Consider the following 25,462-nt stretch of genomic DNA (forward strand, 5'->3'; position numbering starts at 1 on the left):
TGTAATTACATTAAACAAATTTTTTATTTTAATAAACCACCATTTTAATCTATCTACCACAAATTTTTGGGGTTCATTGCTGTTACAATTGAAGTTAGAGAAAAATGGGAACAAAAGAAATGGCCGACTCCAGGGGCATGGGCATGAATTCCTGGTGCTTGAATGGCCGCCTCCAGGGACGTGGTTGTTGCTAATGAATGGCGTTATGAATACTTGGTACTTGAAAGCTTGTGATAATTAGGCTCAAATCTGCAACCTACTTTTTTCACTATAAAAAGAAAAAAAAAATGGCAGAACAGAAATAGGACATTTGAGGGAAGGATGAGATGAACTGCTAGTTTTAGCAAGGGGAGCTGAGGGCAGTGCTAGTGGTGAGGGGCCGGAGATGCTGCTGGGGCTGCTGCTGGGGCTGCTGCTGGAGCTGGAGTTTGAAAATTTTTATATTTAAAATAAATATTAAAGGGTTAAATTTATTATTAAATATAAAAAAACTTTATTAAATGCTGATTTTTTCTTTAAAAGGGTTAAATTCACAAAATTTATAAATTTTTTAGAATTCAAGATTTATTTTTTTATAAATATTGAGAGCTAAATTTATTGAATTTAGTAGAATTTAAATTAAAATTACGAATTTTATGAATATTAAAAATTAAATTTATTAAATTTATTATATTTAAAATTAAATTAATAAAATATGTAAGGATTAATTCTATTATTAGACGAATAAAAAACTAACATCAACCTCTCATCACTTATATAATAATGACAAAAATATTTAATTTATTAAATAAAAATAAAAATAATTAAATGATAAAAATAGAATAAAATCAATAATTTGGTCACCATTTTTATACTTTACCCCTCAAAAATCAATTTGATGACTCTATTCGAACCAATATACTTGCTTGTTTCCGGTTCAACCCGTCCCTGGTCGGTTTGTTCCGGTTTCTACAGTAGAGGACGTTGGTGTTTCTACATTAGGTTACGACCTTTTTCTCCTTTACTTTTTGGCTTTCTACCGGGAAAAGGAAACTGCAGCTCTCTCTTCTCTCTCGATTTGCGACCACTTCTTCTTCTCCCTTTTTCTTTCACGCGTAACTTGCGTCTTCGTCTTACGTATAATCCAATTTCCAACTGTTCAAGAGGCCAGGTACTGTTACTTCATTGTATTATATATATATATATTAAATTTTCAGTTGTCTTTCAGAATTTACTTGTTTATTTCTTTGTATTATTTGGTCTTATATTTTCCTTTTCTACATATTTCTGATTTGTCCCCGTCACTCTGTTTTCTCTTTAATTTTATGAATACTTTTTGGAAATTTAATAGGGCAGTGTATCGGTGGGTTATTAAAGCATTAATTTTAACCTTGTAATTTAGCCTTTTTATTTCTTGTTTTCTCTATATTGTTGTGAATTTTTTATAATCTAAGCCTTTTATAACGCTGATTATACAAATTTATTTACTCAAGAAGCAATTATTTGCGATTTTTTAGAAGAATTTGTTTTATTCATTGTTAAGGTTGTAAAGAGGAAATGGATGCCCAAGGGAGGAACAAGGCGTTGTTTCGCGCCAAATTGAATGCACAAAAGAAGGAGAAGCGCATAGATTCTCCCCTTATCAGGTAAATTTATCACTTTATTACAATATACTTTAGCCATGAAATGAAAATATTATGTCCTGGCAATGCTTTTCTATTTTGTTTTTTTTTCTTGTAATATATATTTTTTGCTTTTCAATGTCTGTTTTCTAAAGGATTGGTCCGAAATATATCCTTCTGGAACTTGGGGTAAGGGGTAATTTTCTGTGGGGAAAATTTTGTCACGCTTGCATTGGATTTCTTCTTGCTTCTTGAAATGACTCTCAAATGTTATGATTATTTTCATGGTTATGTTCTAAAATTAGATCTTTTTTTTTCTTGAGGATGTTGCTTCTAAGTTTTTGGAGGCTTGTATAAAGTCTATACTTGTCATTGTCTATTAAGTGTACAATGTGAACGGATGAAAACATAATTTTAATTGGTACTTCTTTTGGTATAATTTCTTTAAATCTGCCTCATTGTTCTATATATAGAGTGTTAATGGTGGTTTTGATTTTCATCTTCTAAAGTTGGTTGCTATATAATACTTAAATTAGTTATGTTTTGTTTTTTGACTGTAATTTCTCTTTCTTTGCTTTTCCACATGCAGTTACAATGAATCTGACCAACCTGTCTGCCGGGTTTGTGATGTCGTTTTGAAATCTGTATCCCATTGGGATGCACACCAAGCTTCTCGTAAACATCATGAGGTAATGTCTGTTTCCCTGTATGACCCTCAGAATCTTGACAAAAACTCTCTGCCTAAGGTAGGTTCAAAATGCTGTTATAATGCTAATGTGAGAACTCACCAGGCATGTTCGATGATGCTGAGTGCCTTTGGGAGCAGTCTTTAGGTAATTGATTAGGTCTTGGAGATAGTTGACCATAAGATGGTTTATGGAGTGTGGTGAGAATGCTACAACGTTAACGAAGAATGTTGATACTACTTTTTCTTGCTTTGAAATATATATGCCATGTTCTTTTCTTATAATCTTTGAAGTTTAAGGAAGTACTTTTGTTGGATTAGCTGAGTTTGATTTTTTATTGCCAATATATTGTGTACCTCTGCAAGGTTGAGGAAAACTTTTGAGTACATTAAAGCTATAACATGCTCTGTTTATTTGCCTCCTCAGTCTTACGGCATATGTTCTTCTGTCTATTTTTTATCATCCTTAATCTGAAAGGGTTTTGGAATGTGCTTTTGACAGTTGTCAACTTGTGTAAACTCTGTAATTTCTCTGATTGTGATATATAAATTTGAATAATTTAGTTGCACCAGATATGAGCTTTGAGTAACATGTCCTGCCCTTATTATCTTCCTTTGAATCAGATTGATGGATATGGATTTCAAACCAATTTCTTGTTGACAGTAACCTTTTCATTGATTTATGTATTCATTCAATTTTGGTAAGGTCATTTAGATGCCATACATGCATGGATATATATGTACACAAATATTAATATTTACCTGCAAATGCAAAAAAAAGAAGAAGAAGGAACTATTGCAATGATAGTTATGAGTTAACTTGAACTATTCTTGGAATTAATACGTAGGCATAGAAATAGAGGTAGAACAAATATTCAATACCTCTGGAATCAAACTTAATTTCCCCCCGGGTTTTACTACTATTGTCTGTAGTTTCATTTCTCATTGATTATTTGTTCCATGATTTCTTTGCTAGCTTACTTCTATCCATCTTAGTTGAAATACTTATCAGAGGCTTCATGTTGGAATAGGCAATTAATACCTTGAAAGCTAATGCTGCTAGGCGTACTCAAGCTAGCAATACGCAATCTGGTCTGCCTCCAAGGTTTTTTGATAATCATGGGACGGAGAAGCAAACAACTGGTAAGAGCTATTGATTATGGCTTTATTTTGTTTTGACTGCATTTAGATGTATTCCCTAACGAAAATGTAGGTTGCTCGACTTTTGATACTAGCATCAAGCTTTACTTTATCTTATTATCTACAGAAAAGATTAAATGCATGATACAGACTTCAATGCTTTTAGGTCAATAAATTGCATGTATTAATAAGGTCATCTGGCAATTCCTAAAATTTCAAATATGCATGGCCAGGATATACTCTCTCTCTCTCTCTATATATATATATATAGATAGATAGATAGATAGATAGACAGATAGACAGATAGACAGAGAGACAGAGAGACAGAGAGACAGACAGACAGACAGACAGACAGACAGACAGACAGATAAGACAGATAGACAGATAGACAGATAGACAGATAGACAGATATAAATACTTTTATTATTATTTTAGAGCATGAAAAATTTGTAAGAAGCTCTTTCCATCTTTGGCACATCTGACTTCTTGTCTTGCGCACTAAGGCATTCATAACATTACTCTCATCCTGGAAAAAGAGCTTGCGCAAGCTAGTGATTGCATAGTTTGTGCATATTTTTTGCCCCTTACTGCATGCAAGGATATTTTAGTTCCCCTACTCATCTTGGTTTTGCACAACATTGTTAGAATCCTTTATCTCTAACCAAAATAGCTTTTTACATTGATGCTCAAGTGAGTATGGTTCATCGCAATTGTTGTAATGGCCGTTGTCTCTTTATCCCTCCATCTCTACACCAGTCTACTTTTTAACAAAGTGAGGAGTCGCACCACTTAGACTTAAACCTATTGCCACCATCTCATCATTCCCAGAGTTGTTTTTTAGCAATAGAAGGGGAACTGTTGCTGCCATGTTGGTGTCTTTAATATTCTAGTCAATGTGTTGCCAGTGTTCTCTTAACAGTGTTGTTGCTTCTTCTCAAAGGCTTGTGCCATGTTCATTGCCTGAACAAGGTTTGGGGGATTTTGCATTTCACAAGCAGCCTAATTGAGTCCATTAATCCTGCAGTAAACAAGTCACCCATTGGTCCACTCACACTGTACTAGCACCTGCCAACAACCTTTGAAATTGATGTTGATACTTCTTAATTTTTCCAATCTGTTTCAAGTAAACCAGTTTACCTAAAGAGTTCCTGTGTAGTCATATGCCAAATCTCAAAGTGCAATATTCTATGAATATTATCCATGTGAGATTTGGTTCCTCCTGCTCCCTCTGACAGTACCATAGTTGCACCTCAACCAACATATGAAAAGCTACCAAATTAACCTTGTCTATTTCTGCTGTATGCTGATTGGAAAAAAAAAAAAATCTCATCGGTGTAACCAAATCAATGAGACCTCTGACCCATCAAAGGTCAGGAAATCCAGCTATGTACTGCGCACCCTGCCAGACCCTAACGTTGGTTCCAATCGATTGTTCAATCTGTAAGGATATCTTCCATACTGGTTAATGCTACTGATAGCCCCATCTGGCACCCTTTTGTGGTTTCGGTTGGAACCAATAAGAAGTTATTGTAGTTGTAGCAACAGTTGTTGCAACTGATTACTCAGATTGTTAACTTTCTTGATTAGTCAGACTCATTTGCTTGCTGGTGAAAAGATTTGCTTTTGGTCTAAGATCTGTAATATGGAGAACATCATATGTTAAATTATACTAATTGTTGATATTCATTTTGTAAGATACGGTATGCATCAAAACATAATGGAGGTGCCCGTCCAATAACAAGGGGGTCCCTTATATTTAAAAGGTTCAGATATATAGATGATTTAAGTTATGCAAGTGACGAACAGTACAATGATTATATTTTTCATCTGGAGTTCATGTTTACAAGTGTCAACAAGTATGAAATCGCTTAGTAGTAACAGCCTGGTATCCATATAATTCAAAGGTTTGGATTTGAAGTATGAAACAGTTATGGGTCTGATTTAAGATGAAGGCTAATTTGATGTATGTTGGGGAAGAAAACAGAAACAATTAAAGAATTAGGGCTGAACAAACGAATAGGAGAGAAGATGGAACTATAGAAAACTTAGGGTTATAGAAAACCTCTAGGTTTCTTTATTAAATTCAAAGAAATAATAATAGAAGTTTGCTGCTATAAATTCTGTCACAGAATATATAAAGGAGACTTACTTTCTAACAAAGTTTCTACTCTTCCTTGCAAATAAAGTTTAATTAATAATCCTAAACTTAACCCCCAAGTAATAATAATCCTAGCTGTCAATAAAACATATCTAATACTTTAAACTAAATAAAATAAACTGAAATAATAAAATATATTTATTTTTTTTAAGCTCCTGCGTCATAATTACACCAAATTAGACCTTTGCTAAAATAAGCTTCTGTTTATGGGTTTAAAGTTTTCTTAGAATAACTATTCTTTCTAAGTTGACACGACAAAGAATGTAAGGCATGGTGTGCACTTTATTTCTTCTGATTTATTTGGAAGCTGTTTTTGTTATTGTAATTTGTAGGTGACATGATATGGTAATTAGAGTTGACATAATTAATTCACTTTTGTAACAGAGATTGAAAAGTTGCCAGATCCTAGTTCAAACAAAAAGCCTGGAATTTCAGCACAAACTTATGCAAAGGAGTGTCTATATTCAGAGACCGAAGAGGATGGTTGTCCTCAAAGCAGTGCCATTCAAACAAAGATGACTCAGCCTCCTGAGTCAAGACAGGTCACACAGTTAGAAACCAAGAAAGTGAAAGGATCTCTTCCTGATAACTTCTTTGATAGGGATGAAACCAAGTTACCTACGAATCTTATGAAGCCTCCAAGGGAGAATAAACTGGCAGTGAAGCAGGCTAGTGCTTCAGAAACCAAAACAAAGCACGTTAAAGGATCTCTTCCTGATGACTTCTTTGATAAGGATGATGCCAAGTTACCTATGAATGCCATGAAGCCTCCTAGGGAGAATATACAGGCTTCAGAGCAGGCTAGTGCTCCAGAAACCAAGCAAGTAAAGGGAGCTCTCCCTGAAGGATTCTTTGACAATAAGGAAGCTGATTTACGTGCTCGTGGCATTAAGCCTGTTAAGATAGATGTCAAGTAAGTTCCTAGTTTAATGCAGTCATGCATATTTAAAATCCATTGTTTTCTGGTTTGCATGTTATATATCTTTCTCGGAAGCTATTGTTTTAAGGGGGGGGGGGATTCAAAGATAAGAAACTATGATAAACAAAATACGTTAGTGTTCAAGTTCAAGCTTTGCCAGTACAACTACTTTCCTGCTCTTTGTAATTAGCTGATAATAGTGTGTAAAGTTGCTCTTGAGAGGCTAGTTCAGTTTACATGAATCCTATTTATAATTAAGTGTGTGTGATATACAAGAGTTGATAGATAACATAGGATAAACCACGTTTCACTGCTAAGAGGATACTAGTATAATTAATTGGATAACCGTACTTGTATTTTGAAATTTACTCAATTCTCTTGAAATGGAGAGGCTTTTTATGGGTTAATATTGAGGATTAGAAGCCCTTATTTGTATGCTTTCTGTTCTACCCCTAACAACTTGCTTTTTCTTATAGAAAAAATTGCATTTAACTTTCATTGGTTTAGAAAGATGTATTGGTCAAATAATCATTCTATTCTTCATCTTGCACACCAAACAGAAATTATTCTGTCCTAATCTTGGACATGTCAAACAGAGAATAGGATAAAGATTATAATGCGGTTTCAGAGGTGGAGACAATGAAAGAACACAAACAGTAAGAAAAATACAGATAAAGGCTAAATGTGAAATTGAAGTTGGAACTAGAACACTGTTGTTTAGGGTTGCAGAACTACTACCGAATAATGTCCAACTATAATTGTCTAAAGGAAATAAATTACTAGGGTTGGAATAGCATAAAATCAAAGATAAGGAAGTAGTTTGCATTAGATGAGATTATCCTATTTACTGAGTGTAAGCTTAAGAAAATGGTAGGATGATTTTTGTTTTCTACATATTGTGTGCTAGGGTTCAAGTAAGGATATATTTTGTGATTAGTCTATGTTACCTCGCTATATGATTATATTCTAAATGCAGTTCTCTAGCAAAAGAAAAAAAAAAATCTTTTTAGAGATGCAAAGAGAAATAGAAAAACAAGGGTATCCAATAAGTTAAGAAAAAAAGGAAGAAGATACCTTTTGAGTCATCCTGCATTACGAGATCCTATTCATTATCCTATGCTTATCAGGTTAACACTAATTGGGGGATAGAAAATACTTATTCTATTCATCATCTTGCTCACTGAACATACCCTTCTTGTAGCTTTGTTATTGTACCCTTCTTATCATCTCTTGTACCAAAGACAAGTGCTGGAATAGCTTCTGCAATATGAGCTAGTTTTGAACTACCGCTTCAAGATACTCGATTGATGTTCATTAACTGTCTAAACTTCTGGTTTTGCTGCCCAAGTCAGTGCATTCAACTGTCTAAACTCTAAAATTCTAACACTCGTTTTAAAGTCACACAGATCCTTCTCTTTAGCCTCTCAAGACTATGTCCATTTTCTGGTTCTGTGGTTTGGATAGTATAAAATATTTATGATTGCTAAAGATAATTACCATAATATTTGTTTATTTAAAGTTAAGTGGACTTTTAAATAGTTGTACAATAGCTTACATGGGAGTTTAGAAATCATAGTAATTATCATCATCATAGTCTCAACTCTGATTTGTTTACTCTTCTAAAGGGTAAATTACTTTTTAATTAAAATGTGAATGGAGTGCTAAATAATTGTAAATAATGTACAAGTAGTGGAGGAAGTAAAAAATATCATCCTCACAGGACATAGGTACTGTTCTTTTGACTTTTTGTACAAATTTAGGAAGAAGAATTATTCTTATTTCTTCTAATCTGACTACAGCCTTTTAAAGAATAGCAGGAAAAATAAAAAGGAAATAATCTCTAGAAATTAGCCTATCCCTAAAAATTAGTAATTTGATTATGGCTAATAGTACAAGGAAATTCCTAGAACTAAGGTAGAAAATCTGCTTAATTTAAGGAATTCCAACACTCCCCTCAAGCTGGAGTGTAGATGTTAATCAAACCCAGCTTGCCCATAATTTCTTCGAACATTTTTCTGCTCAAGCTTTTGGTTAACACGTCTGCTACTTGTTGTCTTGTAGGTAGATATGAAACAAACTTCCCCTTTGTTAATTTTTTCTGTAATAAAGTGGCGATCAATTTCCACATGCTTGGTACGGTCATGGTGTACAGGGTTATGAGCTATGCTAACTGCTGCCTGGTTGTCACAGTATAATGTTATAGGTTTTGTATAGGATAATTTTAGTTCTCCCATTAGCCGTTGTAACCACATTCCTTCACATATACCGTGGGACAAAGCTCGATATTCAGATTCAGCACTGCTGCGTGCCACAACAGATTGCTTTTTACTCCTCCATGTCACGAGATTACCCCGAACATAGCTGCAGTAACCGCTTGTGGAGCGCCTGTCATTAACTGCCCCTGCCCAGTCTGCATCAGTGTAGACTTCTATGCTTCGATTTACATCTTTCTTGAAATGCAACCCCTTACCAGGAGTCCCTTTTAAGTATCTCAATATCCTGTAGGCAGCTTCCAAATGTTTCTCCCTAGGAGCATGCATAAATTGACTTATAACACTTACTCCAAAAGCTATGTCCGGACGAGTGTGAGAAAGATAGATAAGTTTTCCCACTAACCGTTGATATCTCCTCCTGTCTACCTCTTCTCCATCCTTATCAGTTCCTAATTTAAGGTTGGGTTCCATAGGAGTCTCGGCTGGTTTGCAACCCAACAGTCCAACTTCAGAAAGTAGATCAAGAACATACTTTCTTTGAGAGATTGAAATACCTGCCTTTGACCTTGCTATCTCCATTCCTAGAAAATATCGAAGATTTCCCAAGTCTTTAAGTTGAAACTCAAAACTTAAGAACTCTTTTAGTCTTTCAATTTCAATAGAATCATCCCCTGTTAATATTATGTCATCTACATAGACAATGAGAATACAGCACTTCCCATTATCCGAGTGGTTGTAGAATAAGGTGTGATCAACTTGACCTTGAGTATAATGTCTACTAGTCATGGCTTTGGCAAAACGATTAAACCAAGCCCTAGGGGATTGCTTTAGTCCATACAAGGACTTCTTCAACTTGCATACTTGGCCCTTGCTTCCTTCGAATCCAGGCAGAAAATCCATGTAGACTTCTTCGTTTAATTCTCCATTGAGAAAAGCGTTCTTTACATCCAATTGGATCAAAGGCCATTCTAAGTTGACAGCAATTGAGAGAAGCACTCGAATAGTATTCAATTTGGCCACCGGTGCAAAGGTTTCCTCATAGTCCAACCCATATGTTTGAGTGAAACCCCTGGCCACAAGTCTAGCCTTGAATCGATCAATGCTCCAATCTGGTTTAAATTTTGTGGTGAAAATCCACTTACAACCCACGGTCTTCTTCCCAGTAGGTAGTTTAGATATTTCCCAAGTTCCACTGTCTTCAAGAGCCTTTATTTCTTCCAACACAGCTTGCCTCCATTTGGTTGACTTAAGAGCCTCTTCTATGTTTTTTGGAGTTTCTATAGAGTCAACATTAGAAACAAAGGCATTGTAGGATTTAGACAAGTTTCCATAGGATACAAACCGAGAAATGGGATGTTGAGTGCAGCTCCTAGTGCCCTTTCTTACTGCAATTGGAAGATAGATGGAAGATGAAGGAGGTGAAACTTCTTCCTCAAGACAGTCCTCGGGTAAAGATGGCATTGGCACTGCTGTTTCTGTCTCAGGCAGCTGATGTCTCCGAGAGTATACACGAAGCCCCTGAGTTTTTTCTTGTTGTTTTTCAGAATGAGTAGGCTGTTTTTCTTCATTAGTATGGTTAATCACCCTTGTTTCTTGTTGCTGAACAGTGGAGATAGGAAAAACAGGTTCCAAAACAGGAAAAACAGGTTCCAAAACAGGAATAACAGTGGCTGTAGGATTTTCAGCAGGTTTTGTAGTGGTGGTAGGGCTGATAGAGCCTTGAGGTATAATGAGAAGATTGCTCAAGGTCTCATCTTCACTAAGTATCTCCCCCTGAAGATGAGAGGCTGAAAAATATGGCTCATTTTCGAAGAAAGTAACATCAAGGGACACAAACATCCGGTGTAAGGTTGGAGAGTAGCACTTGTACCCTTTTTGTGTAGGTGAGTAACCAATAAAGACACAAGTGTGGGCTCTAGGATCAAGTTTAGATCGGTTAGGTTGAGGGTTGTGGACAAATGCTTTGCAACCAAATGTTTTGGTTGGGAGATTAGGAACACGAAACAAGGGAAATTTTTTTTGAAGAGTATGTAAAGGTGTTTGAAAGTTTAATACCTTAGATGGGAGTCGGTTTATAAGATAACAAGCAGTGAGGACAGCTTCTCCCCATAAATACTTTGGTACACCCATAGTAAACATAAGAGCACGAGCCACGCCTACAAGGTATCTATTTTTCCTCTCGGAAACCCTGTTTTGTTGAGGGGTGTCCGGACAAGAACTTTGATGTATGATTCCTTGCTCAGAAAGATAAGGACTTAGGATAGAATTAAAGTACTCTCTCCCATTATCAGTTCTAAGGGTGTGAATATTTGAATTGAACTGGGTTCGAATCATTGAATGAAAATTTTTGAAGACTCTAGAGACTTCGGATTTTTCTTTTAAGGAGATAGATCCAACAAACTCTAGTGTGGTCATCAATGAAAGTTATGAACCACCTAACCCCTGTGATGTTTTTTACTCGACTGGCTCCCCATAGATCACTGTGGATTAAAGAGAAAGGTTGAGATTGAGCATAAGGTTTCAAAGGATAAGGGACACGAGTGTGTTTAGACAGTTGGCAAACTTCACAGTTCAATGAACTTATTTTCTTATTTAGAAATAGTAGAGGAAACAATTTCTTCAAGTACATGAAATTTGGGTGTCCTAGTCTACGGTGCCATAGCATGATAGAATCTTCTTTTGATGTAGATAAGGCCATCCCTTCTTGTGAACTGTTTTCGCTCCAAACATATAAGCCATCATCAACTTTAGCAGTGCCAATCATCTTCCCCGATTCTTGTTCCTGAACCACACAACCTAAAGTAGAAAACTCAACAAGTACTTTTTCATCCTTGGTAAGCTTGCTAATTGAGAGTAAATTATAGGAAAGATTTGGAACATGTAAAACTTTATCAAGGGAAAAATTTTCAGTAAGTCTAACTGTCCCCATTCCAGCCACCAGCGAGTAAGATCCATCAGCTATGCTAATCCGAGAGTGATCATGACAAGGTAAATAGGTGTGAAACAAACTTAGATTACCTGTCATGTGGTCGGATGCACCTGAGTCTAGTATCCAGGAAGTTGTGATAGGTTCGTGTGTAGTATTTAAAGCAGTACCTTGAATAGCTAGTGACCCACTGGCTGTAGGAGTCCCGAGTAGTTTATGAAGAGCCTCAAGTTGAGTTTTGGTTAGCCGAAGTTTATGAAGAGTCTCATAGGAATTTTCGGTGTCACCCATGCGAGTAGGGTTTCTAACAGAGAAAACAAAACAAGAAAAGAGAAGAAAGAGCAGGATCTACTGAATTCCTGATACTCTGATACCATGTACAAATTTAGGAAGAAGAATTATTCTTATTTCTTCTAATCTGACTACAGCCTTTTAAAGAATAGCAGGAAAAATAAAAAGGAAATAATCTCTAGAAATTAGCCTATCCCTAAAAATTAGTAATTTGATTATGGCTAATAGTACAAGGAAATTCCTAGAACTAAGGTAGAAAATCTGCTTAATTTAAGGAATTCCAACACTTTTAAACCTTAAAAATTCTACATTTAAATGATTCTTTGTTAAAAATATTCTCCATCCCTTCATTATGTGGGTGGCATGAGTTAATTATTTTTTTGTACCCAACTATTTATTTTGCATGATTAGCTTCTCTTAACATTTGAAAGTTAAAAGGAAATTAAGGGAAATGAAGAAAATATGAGGTCACTGCACACTGGAAAACATTTTGGTGTTTTCATATGATTCACCAATCAGTGACATAAAAATCTGGGATTTTTGAGCTGCACATTTCCCTAAGATTTAATTTGCAATAGATAATTGGCCCCAAATTTCTCCTACCTGTATATTTCTTTTTGAAACATAACCTTGACTAATTCTGTTTCCTGATCAGAGATGAGTACAAGGAATTTGAAAAGTTGATTCAAGAAGATCTGCAAGAGGTGGACAATCGTATGGAAGAAGAGGAGGTTAGGTCCTTTTATCTCCTTGTAGACCCACTACGGCTGTTTTGCCTGCCTTGTAATTCAGTTTGCAATATAGACTTATGAGTAATATATGTTTTTCAACGTGCAGATTGATGCAGCTGAAATGATTGAAGAGGCTGAATCTTTGGAGCAAAAGTAAGTTTTTGTGCTTGTCACGGTTTGTGGCACTCATCCACCTTTTTTAACTGTGAATAAAAAGGCAAGTTCTTATTATAGTCATCTAGTTTATTTATCATCTTTTTCCTCACTCAGGGTTTACAAGCAGAAAGTGGAAACATTGTGGAAGAGGAAACTGGAATTGGAGACCTCTAGATCAAATAAGCGTCAGAGGGGGAAGGAAACTGATAGACAGGAATCTAACAGTGAAGAGTCAACTAGTGACAGTGAGAGTGACAGTGATGAGAACTTTGCAGTTGATTGGAGAGCTCAACACCTATGAAATCTACTGCAAGTACGGGGTTTGTCCTCCTTGCAACTGTGCATTTTAATGAGAAGTCTCTTACTAAAAAGGAAAAGTAATAAAAAGGGAAAAAATTGGAACGCTGTTTCAAGTTCTAAAAATTTGGTTTTAGACATCTGAAAGAAATCTGCCACAAACTGTGAGTGCTTTTGTCTTCTTTGACATTAAGCAGATTATAATTTCCAAATATTGTATACTAATTTGTTTTCCATTCAAAAGTGTCTTCTAGTTTTTGCAACTCATAGTTCAAAGCATATAGAAATGAAGATGCAAAGTGCAGTGTGTCAGTAAAAGAAGTCGTATCATGTTAGTCCAAACACAAGTTTTGTCTACTATAAATTATAATGCGGATATTTTCTGCTGGACCCTATTGCAGATATTAAGAGTGAGATGAAGAGCCAAGATCCAAATACACACTATCCAGGTTTATATGATGCAAAACAATTGAACCTTGGTCTATTCAGCTGAATTATAACCTTTCACAGGAGTGATGCATACAAGATGGCTGATTAGGTTGTGAAAAGTTATTATCGACTTTGTTCACTTGTGATCTTGGTTTACAGGTTCATAGGTTGGAGAATTTGTATCGTGAAACACGGTTTTGTGAGGAGTATTGTAATTTTGTCGCAGGCTTTATTAATATAGATGTAATGTAATTCAGCTGATTCAAATTTGAACTGGTTTTGCGTCTTCCTTCTGATTCTGTTGGCAATAATAGATGGTCCCGTTTACCTCCTTTTTAAATAGAATGGAAGGTTATTTAGTGAAACTCCTTCACATGATAGGTGTAGTTGATTCCCTTTCCGGGATGAACGAATGACAATTATATCATGGTAAATTATATTAGTAGTCATTCAATTATGTTTTTATTCTTTTTTAGTTGTTTAATTATGACAAATTACAAAATTCTCATCTAACTATAATAAAATTTAATAAAAATTATGTTCTCGGGGATAATAATTATGTTGTTTGTTTGATAAAAGTCAATTTTAATTTTAAAAATTAATTAGCCTGAATTTTTCATTTTAATGGTTTATTGAACCCATTTTAAATTATTTAGCCTGAATTTTTCATTTTAATGGTTTATTGAACCCATTTTAAATTATTTATTACATTTATATTAAATGTTTAATTTAAACATTAAAATTAAAAAAAATATCTCCCTATTGAATCACAATAATAAAATGTTGATGGGTGATATTAGATTGAAGTTTTAAATTGAAAAAAAAAAATTCGTTTTATGCTGCTGTTTAAAAAACAATAAATTAATTTATTTTAAAACAGGGACCAAATCGAAAAGATGTAAATTAAATCCAAAATCCTACTTTCTCTTGGAACGAAGGAAATGAAGTTATTTTTGGCGAAAGAAGAAGGAAAAAAAAAAGCGAAGCAAAAGAAACTAGAATGGATTTTGAGAAATCCTCGGTTTCCATAAAAGATGACACTGAAATGGCGGACGATGACACTGCTCAAAACCCTGAGAGCAGTCTGAAACTCAATAGCGACTCGGACTCAAGCGATTCAGAAGACGAAGCGGAGCAGACACAGCAGCTTCGAGCTTTAGAGTCTGACCTCTCTACCAATCCTTCCAACTACGACGCCCATGTCTTGGTATATTAATCATACTTTTCTTCCTCTCTTGTCAAAGGAAAACTACAAGATTCCCTATCCCTAATATTACTACTATTGCACTGCTTTCATTTGATTTCACAGTACATAAAGCTTTTGAGGATAAGGGGTGAAATAGAGAAGCTACGAGAAGCTAGGGAAAATATGAATGTATTGTTTCCATTGACTCCAGCAATGTGGGTGGAATGGGCCAAAGATGAAGCTTCTCTTCTGAATGATTCCGATTCCGAGTCAGTCGAGAAACTTTACGAGAGAGGCATCTCTGAGTATCTGTCTATCCCCCTTTGGCGTGAGTACCTAAATTATGTGCTACAACATGATCCAAAAGTATGTGATAGTTCGGTTGACGGGATTTCAAAGGCTAGAAATCTTTTTGAGCGTGCTGTTACTGCTGCTGCTTTACATGTTGCTCAAGGTTCTCAAATATGGGATGCATACACTCAGTTTGAGCAATCTATTTTAAAAACCATTGACCAATCAGACATTCAGGTCCCAATATGATACTTATTTTCTTTACGCTTATAAACTTCTCTTCCGCTGAAGACCATGTTTTTGAGCTTGACTGCATATTATCCATCCATCATTCATTCAGGCAAAGGAGAAACAGGTCCAGCGCATTCAAAGTAATTCCATCGTCAGTTGTCTATTCCCTTTGCTAACATGAAGTCTACTCTCCTAGCCTACAAGGCATGGGAGGTGGAGCAAGGAAATTCGCTTGATGCAGAATCCGACAATGTGGATGGGATTTCCTCCCGTGTTGCTTCATCTTACCGGAAGGCAGAGGAGATGTACGATGCCCGTGCTCATCTTGAAGAACATATTACAAGACAGGGTATATCTGAGTCTGAAAGATATCAACATTTTATGGTATCGTTTAAAATCTCTATAGGGTGAAAATTCTTTCATTCCATAGTAACTTTAAAATCAGTTTGGTTTCTTCATGTATGTTTTAAAGCACTTCCTTCAATTTGGTTTCTTCATATTGCTCTGCCTGGTTAAATTGATTAAAGAAATCAAAATGTTGCAGGGCTACTTAGATTTTGAAAAATCTTTTGGGGATCCAGCACGAGTCCAAAGTCTGTATGAACGTGCCATAACTGATTTTCCTGTATCAAGTGATCTCTGGCTTGATTATACTCGCTATCTTGATAAAACCTTAAAGGTTCCTGGTTTTACTTGCTATTATTCAATTAACTGTCAAAGTTCTTTCCTTTACTTCTTATACTTGAATTTGCGTTAGTAGCAATTATTTTCCCTTTTCCTTTGTTTTTAGGCAGGCAACGTTGTGAAGGATGTTTATTCAAGGGCGACAAGAAATTGCCCCTGGGTTGGAGAACTTTGGGTTCGGTATTTGCTATGTTTGGAGCATGGTCTTGCTTCTGAGAAAGAGATATCTGCTGTATGTTGTGGTTATTTTCAGAGACAATGTCCTCCTTATTCTGTTTGGACTACATTCAGATGTTTGTTTGAAGTTTAATCTTTGCTCATCATTGGAGGAGAAATTTGTTTACTAGTTGATGAATGGTAGCTTTGATATTCTGTTTAATACATATAGCTTCTGGATATTGTACCCAGGTTTTTTGCTTGGAGCATTAGGAGGTTTTTCTAGGAAATAGTTTAACAGGGAAAAATGAGCTTTTTTATTTTTCTGCTGGTCAAATATTGCCCTTAGGTTTTACTACTATATCAAAAGAAGAAAGTGAAAATGGTGAGAGAATTTATCCAGGACTGGCAAAACAATAGTTCAAATTCACGATTCCCTCATGCTAACTTCTGCATGTGTTATTTTCTCTATGTTCTCTTGATAATGTAATATGATCTTACTTCCACATGCAAATGAACTGAATGCCCTTGCTTTCTCATGGTGGCTCTGTTGATTTCGGCTGTTTGGCTTTTATAACGATTAGAAGTTTTATAAGTTATTGTAATTTCTGGAACTATTTTGAGGGGGAAATCTTCTTTACATGTTTATATTAAGGAATATGTAAAATGCTTTGATCGTTTCATTGTTCTATTTAAGCCTATTTTATTGAATTTCATTTTAAAATTGTTTCAGGCCTTTGAGAAGTCCGTGCAATGCACATTTTCGACCCTTGAGGAGGTGTGGATTTTTATTTCTCTAATTATGTTTTGAAGTAATATATTAGTACTCTTGCTTTGACTAGTTAATCTTTTTTGTTTGTTGTAGTACCTTGATTTGTTCCTCACTCGAGTGGATGGCCTAAGGCGTAGAATTTCATCAGCCAGAGGAGACGATGTTTTGAACTATTCATTGATTAGGGAATCTTTTCAGGTTTGCATGTGTACTTCTTCTCCATGTTTAAAAGGACTCATGGTTAAAGTTAAGTGTGACTTAAGGTTATCAAGCACATGAATATTTTGGCTTTTTGATGTTCTTCGTTGCATGTAAAAACATTTTAGAATTCTTATCTTCATGCTATGATGGCTAGCAGTAAGTCCCTTTTGTATGCTTGAGTTTGACTTCGTGGGCTTTATTTCAGCAAGCAACAGATTACTTATCACCACACTTGAAGAACACTGATGGTTTATTGCGTTTGCATGCTTATTGGGCCTGCTTAGAGCTTAAATTGAATAACAATTTAACTGCTGCTCGTGGTGTTTGGGGGAGCTTGCTTAAAACCTGGTTTGACCATCGAAAACTTGCTTGAATTTTTCTTTAGTTGTTTAGTTATGTGATGTTTCACAGGATTCAAGAATGCATCTGCCTGTGCAGTGGTTCAATGTTGGAAGCATGGCAAGGTTATATAGGAATGGAAATTGCTTTAGGCCATATAAATGAAGCCAGGGCCATATACAAGAGATGGTACAGCAAAAGATTTAGTGGAACAGGTTCGGAGGTACATTTTCCATGTTTGTTGAAAATATAATTTGCATGGTTTGATAATGTTAATGTTTGTTACTCTTTTGGGTTTACTCCTGAATTTTGTTCAATTGCTCTTTAGATGTATTGTAAATTAGATGATACATTCCTTTCTAAAAAACAGAATCATTCAGGATATCTGCCATGCTTGGTTGCGCTTTGAGAGGGAATTTGGAACATTGGATGATCTTGACCATGCTGTGCAAAAGGTATGGCTTTTTATATTTTTCCTTTTATTTTCTGTTCATATAAAAGTTTTACTACACATCGTTAACACATTTCCTCGTAAAATTATGGAATTCTGCTTCCATGTAGACGAGTTTAAATAAAAATAAATAAATATAGATGACAAAGAAGAAAAATCCATTCTGGAAATTGTCAAGAATTTTATTCAGCCAGTAATACTTATTTAACATTTCAAAGAAGTATTTTATAACATGTGAAGTAGTTTTGTTTTATTTTTTTTTTCTAAAAAAACAGAATACTTATGTGGAGTAAAAATTGAAATCCTAACCTCACCTGGTTTCACCATCAACTGGCCTACCACTGATTTAGGTAGTTATTTTGTCTATTATCATTTCTAAGCTGTCAACTTTCTAAATCTGTTCTCCTGATGAATCAAGGAAGATAACATTTTATTGCATTCTCTACTCACTGGTTAGGTGGGAGATTTGCCACTAGGTGTCCCGTGAAAAAATGATAGGTCTGGTCTACTTTTGTTATTCTATGTTTAGTATTATGCTACAAATTTTGTTTGCATTATAAATGTAAAATATATGTTTCTATTTAGTCTTGGACAACAGTATTGATTTAGTTTCTTGAGTTTCAGGGGGAAGTTTGAAACACATTTTATCCCTGTTAAACAAAGATAAACTGTGCTTTTTAATATGCCTTTTGGCTTTGTTTAGCAAAAAGTTATTAAATTTGTTTGTGTTTTCTGTACTTACCTTTTCCTCTTTTCATGGGATGTCATAAGCCATTGTTGTTTCTTTGATATTTGTTTTATTTGTCAGTTGTTGTCATAAGCCGTTGTTGTCATAAGCCTTTACCAAAGTTGGAATTACTTTCTGTTTTTCGTTCAATTTTTCAGGTTATGCCTCGTCTTGAGGAGCTGCGATTGTTTAGGTTAGTGCAAGAATCTAAATCTTTAACTGAAGTGACAGATCAAAGGGAGCAGCCCCTTAAGGAAACTGCTCGTGAAAAGAGGAAATCTGGTTCAATCGCAATTGATGAACAGTCTCCAGCTAAGCGGCAGAAAAGTACTCAAAACCAGAAGAAATTGCATGAGAAAGAGAACACACGAGGGCTGAAGTTAGCTGAAGCAAATGACGGGAAGCTGGTGAAAGACACTTATTCTAGTAAAACCAGATTATATACGGATCAGTGCACTGCATTTGTATCAAATCTTAACATTAGGGTTAGTTGACACCCTTCATGCTGTCCATTGTTTTCCTGTTTTCAAAGAAATAGTCACACTTACTTTTCTTCATATTCTTTACTTTTGTACAAACTAAAAGACAAGCTTATCTATTTGGCTGGCAGGCAATAGATGAAGATCTAAAGCTATTCTTTAGTGATGTTGGTGGAGTCACTGCGATTCGAATTCTGCATGACAAGTTCACTGGAAAATCAAGGGTCTCTCTCTCTCTCTCTCTCTCTGAATTTGTGTATGACATGCATGTGCCCTCTTAATTATTTTTGTGTCCGTGACTGCCATGTTAGAAATGAAACATGAAGCGGTCTTCAGCCTGCTTACTAGATGTCAGTTTGGTGCTCAGGCTGCACTTTCCATATCACAATCTTTATTAAGTAGCAGATTATGTATTTTACAGTCGAATGTCTTTTACGCACTGTTTTCAGAACTGGTCAGGGTGCTGGTCCGAAATAAGGGGTTGGCCTTGTTGGCTTTCAAACTGGTACGAATTGGTTGAACAGGCAGTTGAACCAGGCTAAAAAAACCGGTTGAACTTGTTTTCTCTATTTTTTTAATATATATTTTAAATTTTTATGATTTTCTAAATAATTTATTCGATTGATCTGGACAAACTAGTCGAAACGGTGGTCTGGACTGGTTCGACCACTGGTCTGGTTCTGAAAACCTTGCTTTTACGAGCAGTTTTTGTTGTCTCTTTTGATAGATTGTCTTTGACAAGCCACGTTGTTGGTGAAATAATAAACAATTTTATGAAAAAGAAAAAAAGAAAGATATATTTACTTGAAAATGTGAATACACTTGTTAAAAAGAGAAAATATAAAATAGAGAAGAAGTATGAATATAACTCAATCGCCATTTTGAAGTAGAGAAAAAAATAGGTGAAAATATAAGTTTGAAAAGAAGTGGATTTAATCCATATTTTCAGAGAAAGTGAAAGACTAATATATCTTTGCTAATTCATGTTTTGTATTAGATTTTTCTTCCTTCCAATTTTGCAGTTTAGTTGGCCTCACCCTTGATACAAACTTAGTTAGGTTTTAGTACTTAAGTAGATATAATTTCTATGAGGAATATCACGTTTAAGCAATCCCAAGCTATGCTGATATTATTCTTTGCTAAAGGATGTCTTCTCTTATTTTTGTGTTTATTTCTGCCATTCACAACTGATATTCCCCCGCAAGATTATCTCACATATTCAACATTATTAAGTCTAATGGTTTACTACAGAAAGATGATGAATATACTAGATTCTCCTTGAATATTTTTGGTACATATCTGAGATTTTATTTTGATAATCTATTGAATATAAAATTTGTCAATTATTTAACTTCTCAACATGTTTTAAGTCATTTAGAAGCCACTAGATGGAAAATTCTTAAAAATTATTGTGAAGTAGTTAAAACTTTATTTATTCAGTCAATCTTATTTAAAGGGTTTTTATAACCTTATAATTTTTCACTTTTAGGTATAGTTTCTCTCTTTTCAAACTTTTATTAATAAAAAAAAAAATCTATAAGATCATCTCTCTTTTGAAGGACAAAATTTTACTGAGCATTCAATCCACAATAGCATGTGTACCAAACAATATTATATTATAGATTAGTTCGTAAAATTTCAGAAACTAAGAATTTAGCACCTGCTGTTAAGATTTTGAATCAGTAGAAAATTTATACAACAATACCTAAGGTCTAGGACCCTATTTTCCTAATTTGTGTCAAAATCGACATACTGCGTGAATTTTAAGATTATTTTCATCAGCCAGGCTGAACATATACTTAAGATTCATATCTTTAATTGGAATTTGAAGGGATTGGCATATGTGGATTTTAAGGATGAAGAACACCTTGCTCCAGCTCTAGCAAAGAATAAGCAAATGCTGCTTGGCAAGAAGTTGTGCATTACACGCTCAAATCCAAAGCGAGGCAAGAGAGAATCTGGTGCTCTCACTACATCTGGTGAATGCCTATCTCCATGAACACTTACTCTTGATTATGCAATGATTCATATACCTTCTCAAACTATTGCAGCAGATGCCTAATTTACTAGAAGGCATCACAAACTTCCTTTATCTGCAATTTATCATGTGCATGTATATTAAATTTGAAATGAAATAGTTAATTCCTGAAGACTTTTTTTCCTTTCCAACAAATGGAAAAGAAAATGTCTAGAATGAATGATATGCTGAGAGGAAGCAGGAGCAGAGCTTGAGTGGATTTAATTATAAAGGACAATTGTAGCAACTTTTTCACATGTTTGAAATATAGGATTTTATTTTTCTTTTCCTTTTCCTTTTTGTAAGTGATAGCTGCTAGGTTGGAACAGACCTTGCTGTGAACTTGGTTGCAGACTTGCATTAATGAGTTCAGGATCAGGCCTGATGAAACCATAAGTACATGATTGTAAATATAATAAATATGTGAAATATAACTAGATATTTAGTGTATGTGCTAATTGATTAGGCGCTTGTGGAATTCTGTTTTACTTTTTCCCCCATGAACATAAGATCACCACATTTCTTTATGTAATTTTGAAGATGATTGTAAATCTCTATGCTCTTCTCCTTGGATGGCTCTGATTCAAAAAGGTATAGTTAGGTGAAATACTAAATACACTCTTGAAAAGTTGTGTCATCTTTCACGAGGGCATAAGATTCTAGTTGGCTATAAGCCTAACAGTTATTAAAGTTCGTGTGAAATCTTTCTGTCAACATAAGGACTCGACAAAAATAATAGAATAAGGGGTTTTCTAAGAAATTTCAGATAGCTTTAGGCCTATTTAGTATTATTGCCTTACTAGTGTTTCACCAGTTTGTAAGTCTTATGAAGCTTGAGTTATGTTCCTTAAGGGTGTGCTTGGTTGGGTGGAATAGCAGAGGGATGGAAGGAGGGAGTGGAAAAGGGGAAAGATAATAAATTTTGAGTGTGCTAGGTTGGTAAGAAAAGTGGGAGGAAAGAAAATAGGAGAGATGATAATTTTCCATCCTAATGCATAAAAAGAAATCCTTGTAAATTGGAATGATGAGAGGAGAGAAAATGAGAGAGGGTGTATATTTGTTCAAAATTATGCATTTTTCAAATGCTTTATTTTCTTTCTTTTCATTTTTCATCTCTACCAAGCAATGGATGGAAAGAAAGTTACTTTTCTTTCCATCTTTCCATCTTTCCTACCAAGCACACCTATGGAAAGAAAAAAGTATGTTTTCCATCCTTCTAATTTTCTACCCTTTCAATTTTTCATCCTTTCAATTTTCTTTCCACTCTACCAAGCAAAGCCTAGTCCGAGTTTCTTTTAATGATGTTTGCTTGAGATTGGTTGGAGCTCAAACTTCATAATAGATGGTACTCAAATCTTGAATATCCTAAATTTCTTGTTGGTTAATTTTCTGCTAAGTGTTAGGTGGATGGAGTTCTAGGGGGCTTCTAGAACAATTGGACAAATTATATCTAGCATTAATCTTCAAGCTCTATGGCTTTCCACATCTTGACCTTCGTAGTTATAAGGCAATAAATTTTAGAGAAGATGAAAGAAAAGAACCTTAGCATTGTTATTTCTATTGGCTCTGCATCTTATTATAGTTTGCTTCTTTCTTTTTTATTTTTTTTATTTTTTATTTTAATAGAAAATGGAATATTCATATGTATTGTGGCATAATGAGGAGGTTAGGCTTGACAACAAACTTCAACTCTGCATTCTTGAGGAAAACAAGAAATATTAAATAAAATATAAGAGAACAATAAGAAAAAAAAGCCAATATTCACATAAACTAAAAGTACCAAATATGAGCCCCACTCAGTACAATGAAGTAACAGAATAAACTCTTTGGTTGATCTCTCCATTAGCATTTTTGGTTTTGCATAAGTAGCACGGGATGAATATCTAAAAGTACCTTTCTATCATTATTATTTTTTAATTCCTTGTAGTTCCACAGTTTAAACATTTTCTAGGTATATCTAGTCACTCCTTTCTAAGTAGTTAAATTGAAGGATTTTTCAATTTCGGCAGTTAGGGATAGTTCTTCTATCCTTTTGATAAATTCAGGGGTTATTTTGTCCTCAGAATTAATTTGCATACATTTTAAACTCTACTCGGGCCGTAAATGAGATGCATGTACTTACAAGCTACTCGGTTTCAACTTGGAAAATTCTTGAATTTGGATTGTCAAGTCAAGCTTGAGTTATTGAGAGAGTCAAATTTGAGTATCTTAATGCTTGATCGTAATAACTTGCTAGCCTAATCGAGCTTTTTATTTTTAATGTATATTTTTATTTATATATTATTATTGAAAAATTTCCATGCCAACCCGAACTCGAACTTGAGTAAAAATAATTGAGTCTAAAATTGAGCATGGGAATCAAAGCTTTATCGTTTACTAGGTAATTGAACCTAAGTGAGTGAGCTTTTAACAGTTTGATCTTTATCTTGAATTGAGCTTGCTTTAAAAGTGGAACTCAATCAAGCTTGAGTTGGGTAGTGCTCGAGCTTCTCACAGCTTGAGCTCAACTCAGCTAAATTATGCTCCTACCCTGCACTTCCAATTATTCCAGTGTGGAAAAGGTATGTCTGAATATTTTGTATGTATTGGAGCTGTGTTATTAAGTCCCATTGCTTTGCAATGTGTAGATTATGCAGATAGTTTCATCATTTTTATCAAAGGTGATTTTCAGGTTTTGTTTATTACAGTTGCATTTATTTTCTCTCCCTTTGCTTTTATCATGACATATAATATGTGTATGCGTTTGTGCGATTTGCTTTATCCTTGTTACATCGTAGCTTTGCTTGGTTAGTCTCTTATGTGTCTAAACTGAAATTGCAGAACATGATACCAATCAGAGTGGAATTGAAGGGAGTTCTGCATCTAAAGAATCTGTTGAAATCTCAAAGGGTTCAAGTGTAGCTCCGCAGGTACCACATTCTCGTAAGCATTTTGAGAGCATTCAACTGAAGGGGAAAAATACGTTTGCAGTGCCTAGAAATTTTAAACCACTTGGGTGGACTACTAGCAAGCCAGGAACCAAGAAAGAGGAAGATGAGAAACCAAAATCGAATGATGAATTCAGAAAAATGTTTATGAAAAGCTGAGGTACGTTCTCAAAATATTATCCTTAGTAGCAAAATCCAATTTTGGTGATAAATTAGTTGTGGTTTTGGGTAATGCATTTAGGGTGAACTGCTAAGTGCTAACCATTGCTTTATCAATTTCCTTTTTTTCTTTTTCACACTAATAGGTTGGCAACAGTTTTACTTTTACCATTACCGTTAGGTTTAATGACCCACGTTTTGCATGTAGGTAATTCTCCACTCTGGCTGTTTAATCTTTGGATTTAGAGTTTAATTTCCAAACCTTGTGGGATTACAGGTTTAGAAATGGTTATTTTCTATTTATTCTCTTTTTTGTATACAACCATAAATGCTCCAAAGTGGTAGGAAAATGAGATTCAACTTGAAAAGCCGTTGGTTCTGATTTGAGACCCTTCAATTTGATCTGAACTTATTTAAAAAATTAAGATGTTTGAAGTGATTTAAATCTGAAATAATTTGAGATTCGGGATTTAAGTTCAATTTGATAAAAACTAGGGTAAAATTAATATATATATATATATAAAACTTAAGGTCTTTTGAGTCTGGTTTGTAAGGCTTGTAACGTGAAAGTACTATTGATGCAAACAAGCAATTTTTTGATGGTACGTGCTTCATATTGTCATGTATAAGCAAGGGTAACCAATTAAATTGAATTAAATCAAACTGATTTCATCAAATTGATTGGGATTAGTGAATTTAGTTTGATTATTATTTTAAATAGGTTTAGTTGATTGATTGTAATGTATGATGGAACTATAGGCTTGGGAAACAACAAAAAGATACGAGATATTCAGCAACAAGAAGGAAAAGGATTGGATAGAGGAATTTTTGAACATTTGGTGATCGCAAATCTCCGAGATGGCTTGGTTGATCTTTGGTTTATGTTTCAGTTTTCATTTCCCTTTCATTTGTTTCGAGAGATATATTGATCAATTTCATTTCTTTCTTTTTTCTATTGACTCTTTCAATTATGATGTAGGGATTCATGAATCTATGTGTCTATATGGATCTTGTTCATGAAAATGTGCAAAAGTTTTATTTGCCGGAGAAAATTGCAATCACCCAATCCTCCCTTCTCAAAAGAGCATGAAATTATTTTTCTTGCAGAGACTAGGAGATTGAATCTAGCCGTAAGAAGAATGGTTGGCTGATAAATTATTCACTTCTTGTTCTCTTGACTCCCTTAGTCACTCCTAAAGCCTTGATGAGATGTATCTATTTATCCATCTTTTGATTTTGACTCAAAATGGGAGTAGGTTTGAACAAGGATATTAGAGTGTTTAGGTTTGGGCAAAG

The 25,462-nt window shown here is 34.7% G+C and overlaps 1 protein-coding gene and 1 pseudogene across 3 annotated transcripts; both read left to right on the forward strand.

The window, feature by feature from the left end:
• The first annotated feature begins 850 nt into the window (after window positions 1-850).
• Window positions 851-14,003, forward strand: LOC107896662 (zinc finger protein 830). Of its 3 annotated transcripts, none has more exons than XM_016821880.2 (9): window positions 851-1,150; window positions 1,523-1,625; window positions 2,191-2,290; window positions 3,318-3,429; window positions 5,969-6,497; window positions 12,589-12,664; window positions 12,771-12,817; window positions 12,935-13,133; window positions 13,519-14,003. In XM_016821880.2, exons 2-8 carry the CDS (start codon window positions 1,537-1,539, stop codon window positions 13,119-13,121), a joined length of 1,140 nt encoding a protein of 379 aa, XP_016677369.1. In that variant the 5' UTR covers window positions 851-1,150; window positions 1,523-1,536; the 3' UTR covers window positions 13,122-13,133; window positions 13,519-14,003. The 3 variants fall into 3 exon arrangements, 2 of the variants coding, with proteins under 2 accessions (XP_016677369.1, XP_016677370.1); XR_001683815.2 differs by having other exon boundaries at window positions 882-1,150; window positions 12,935-13,281; XM_016821881.2 differs by having other exon boundaries at window positions 882-1,150; window positions 12,935-13,140.
• Window positions 14,004-14,433: 430 nt separating this feature from the next.
• Window positions 14,434-25,218, forward strand: LOC107896661 (squamous cell carcinoma antigen recognized by T-cells 3-like; annotated as a pseudogene).
• Window positions 25,219-25,462: the final 244 nt, after the last annotated feature.

This window comes from Gossypium hirsutum, chromosome A10 (assembly GCF_007990345.1).
Source record: "Gossypium hirsutum isolate 1008001.06 chromosome A10, Gossypium_hirsutum_v2.1, whole genome shotgun sequence".
In the NCBI taxonomy this organism is placed as follows: domain Eukaryota; kingdom Viridiplantae; phylum Streptophyta; class Magnoliopsida; order Malvales; family Malvaceae; genus Gossypium; species Gossypium hirsutum.